Genomic DNA, 3,303 nt, shown 5'->3' with positions numbered 1-3,303 from the left:
CCCCCCTGCCCTCGGGCAGCGGGACGGGGCCATCCCGGGCGGGGACGGGCCGTGACCTGTTCTCCTTCCCCAGCGGCACCAGGAGTACCTGAAGATGCTGAGCGAGAGGGAGGAGGCGCTCGGTACGTGCTGGGCGGTGGGGGGAGCGGGCGGTGGGCGGCCCTGGTCCCGCACCCTTGGCTGGGTGGCAGGAGCTGGAGCAGGGATGCTGGCACGACAGCGTCAGCTCCTCGTTCCTCTCACGTCGTCCCGGGAAGCTGGGCAGTGGTGTGAGCCATGGCCCTGCAACCCTCAGGGTCCTTCAGTGGGACAAAGGGGGCAGGTGCGTTGTGCAGAAAGGAACAGGCAAAAGGATGTAGCCAAGGTTTTATCAGGCCTTCTCTGCTGGGAGAAGGAGCTTGTCTTCGTTGCTTGTAGTGTTGGTGTTCGAGCCTCACCAGCCTTTAATCCTGCGTGGGTTAAAGGCTGGGTCCTCCCCTCAGCCTGACACTGCAGGAACAAGTGAATGTATCTTGTGAAAAGCTGGGCAATTTGCAGTGCAGGATGTCTTGTCTCCCCAGATGAGGCTGATGAGCTGGAGCACTTGGTGACATCTCAGACAGAGTCTGTGAACATTGACCACCCAAATCACATTGTAACAGTGACGACCATCAGCGACCTGGACCTCTCAGGAGCGCGCCAGCTGGGATTGACCACTCCTGTGGTAAAGCCTCTTACTGCTTCTCTGATTGCGTCGGCAGTAATGTTTCTTGGGGCTGGCTAGGTAGGCCTGGTGCTCCCTGAATATGCCCAAAGACATGCAGCTGGCTGGGAGCAGGGATGGAAAGAGAAACTCAAAATTTCACATTCCTCCACAACTTAATCTTGGGCCTCTAAAGAGGAAGAAAGAACCTACGTGAACAGGTCACTCCAAACCTCCCTGGAACGCTTTGCTAGTCCCAGCTAACCTTTTTTAGGTGACAGGTGTCTCAGGGCTGGCTGGGGAAAATGTAGCCTTTTAAAAGTTGATACAATACAAGCAACAAGATTTCAGACTTGTGGGCTATCCTCAGCCTCTTTCCTGTGTCCTGTGGAGGAAAACTGACTATTGGCTTGAGGGATTCCTTTCGCCATGATCCTGTGTTTGGATCATAAAGAAGGAAACCACTCAGTTGTCATTGCCTTTATTATAAAAACATATTATAATTGAGATCTCATATTTGTTTCATAGCGGTTTCCAGGCACTGCTTGATTTTTGATCCTTTTGATCTCTGTGACTCGTGGCTGGATTTGAGCTCTTTGGGGAAGTCTCTGTGTTTGGTGGTCAAATTTTACATTTTAAGGTCATCTTCTAATCTGAAAAGCCACCTAAAGAGGTTTAAATAGTAATTTAAGAAGGAACCCAAAGCCTTTAATTCATACTTTAGACTTTCATGCCATTCAGAACATGCTCAAGTTTTTGGATCATAGGGTAGATTGCCATAGGACTTCTCACTGTTCCCCTTCTGAGGGTCTGCAATAAGAACCTCCAGATTTGGACACTGGAGAATTAAAATAGGCCTCATCCATGACTAGATGGTTCACAAAACAGGATGATACCGAGAAGGCAGCAGAAACTGGAATCACAAGACTGCCTGTTTTAATGTGCCTATAGGGATTTCTTTCTCTTTTGCTTCCTTTTGAAGGAAAAGACTGATGGATCAGAAGAAGAGAAAGGAGAAGAAGTGGTGAAGAAGCCTGTAAGAACAATGCCGAAGAAGTCCAGAAACCCATTTCTATCTGAAAAGTATGTACAAATTCAGTCAACTTCTTGCTGCTAGGCTCTGCAAGCTGATCAGGAGCATGTTTTGTTCCCAGATCAGCCCTGTGGCAGCGGGGAGGAGGGGGTGCTGTTCTGCATGGGCGCTGGTGGGCAGGAGCCAGCAGAGGGCACTGGCAGAGCACAGTCCTGCCCTGAGCGCTCCATTCCCATCGCACTGATCCCTGGTGACAGCTGCAGGGGGATGCAGGATGGGCTTTGCCCTGAACCGTTTTTCTAGTCGTCCTTCTCAGCAGATATTGCAGGGTGCAGAGCTTGTCTCTAGGATGAAGGTCAAAAGACCTAAAGTCTAAAGCTTTGGCATTCTTCACATCTTTCAGTATCCAGGATTCATAGCTGCTTTCAGTATACAGAGAATTGCCTGACTCTGCAGGGGCTGGACAGCCCACTTCTTAGAAAATCCATTTTGGTGGTTACTGCACGTGTAGACCTGCAGGTTTTCTGCCCTGTCAGGAAGGTGCCCAGCATAGTGGAGTTTCCCTGGGGAGTTGCCATGGTTGGCATCCATTCCTGCCAGGCTACGCAGGGCAGTCCTGCCGTTGCTGTGGTGTTGCCTTGCTTCTGCAGGCTTTGGTCCCAGGTATTTCTCTCTTCCTGCCCTGCACAGGATATCTTCTCTTACTGCCACGCTGCACATGCACAGCCGGAAAAAGACGAAGGGAAAGCGACCCCAGCGTGGGCAGGGTCCCCGCAAGAAGGCCCAGAAATCCAGCACGGGCCGCACCACTAAGACTCAGCGACGGAGGCTGACGGGCAAAATGGGCCGCGACCAAGACTAACAGAGAAGCCAGTGCTCAGACCAGCAGCTGGGACAGCACTCCACACCCGACCTGCTGCTCTCTTGGGCCCCTTCACTGTGGGCGAGGGCAGTAGCGAACCCAGTTCTGCCTTTTTCTCATTTCCTGAGCTTTGGTCAGGATCACTAGACACTCTACCCTTTTATTTCTGCAGTGATCTCTGGGTGCCATGGATCTTTTAAAAACTTCTGCTGAGGGTCAGGTTCTCTATTTGAGAAACCCATCTGTTCTTGGGCCTCCCCTTCCAGAGCTGGTACTTGGCTTTATCAAAGGGGAGAATCTGGTGCTGAGTGCAACAGGCGCGTCGCCAGGACAATTTATGCAACCACGAAATGCTCTGCATCAGTGCCCTGACATCTCTGCTGTGCAGTAAATCCTTTTTCCATGGAAAGACAGTGTCATCCTGTCCCATGTGTTCCTTCCCTTCTCCAGTGCCACACCTGAATGCAGGGGTACTTTTTGTTTGGTACTTGTGCCAGGTGAAATACAGTAACTTTGTGAATAAATCTTTATGAAGTCGTTTTGATAAGAAGACAAACCACATTTGTGACTTATTTGAAGCATAACAGCAACTGTGCTAAGGCCAGTACCAGCTGGGAAGTGGCGAGATTATTCCTGTTCCTTAAAGGATATTGAAATCTGCTGGTGCTTAGGAAAGGGAATAGCTAGGAGCTATTTCTGTGGCAACACAGAACCAGCCAGAGCAGG

General features: G+C 50.7%; 1 protein-coding gene across 1 annotated transcript in view; it reads left to right on the top strand.

The window, feature by feature from the left end:
* The window catches only part of NOL12 (nucleolar protein 12), a 4,713-nt gene extending 2,050 nt beyond the window's left edge, over nt 1-2,663 (top strand). The window contains exons 3-6 of the mRNA XM_010005830.1: nt 74-122; nt 561-703; nt 1,665-1,765; nt 2,406-2,663. Coding sequence (XP_010004132.1) covers nt 74-122; nt 561-703; nt 1,665-1,765; nt 2,406-2,577 — 465 coding nt within the window. The 3' untranslated portion in view covers nt 2,578-2,663. The remainder of the gene's footprint in view (nt 1-73; nt 123-560; nt 704-1,664; nt 1,766-2,405) is intronic.
* Nucleotides 2,664-3,303: the final 640 nt, after the last annotated feature.

This window comes from Chaetura pelagica, unplaced genomic scaffold (genome assembly GCF_000747805.2).
Source record: "Chaetura pelagica isolate M959 unplaced genomic scaffold, ChaPel_1.0 scaffold79, whole genome shotgun sequence".
In the NCBI taxonomy this organism is placed as follows: Eukaryota; Metazoa; Chordata; class Aves; order Apodiformes; family Apodidae; genus Chaetura; species Chaetura pelagica.
This window is presented reverse-complemented; position numbering and strand designations above follow the sequence as displayed.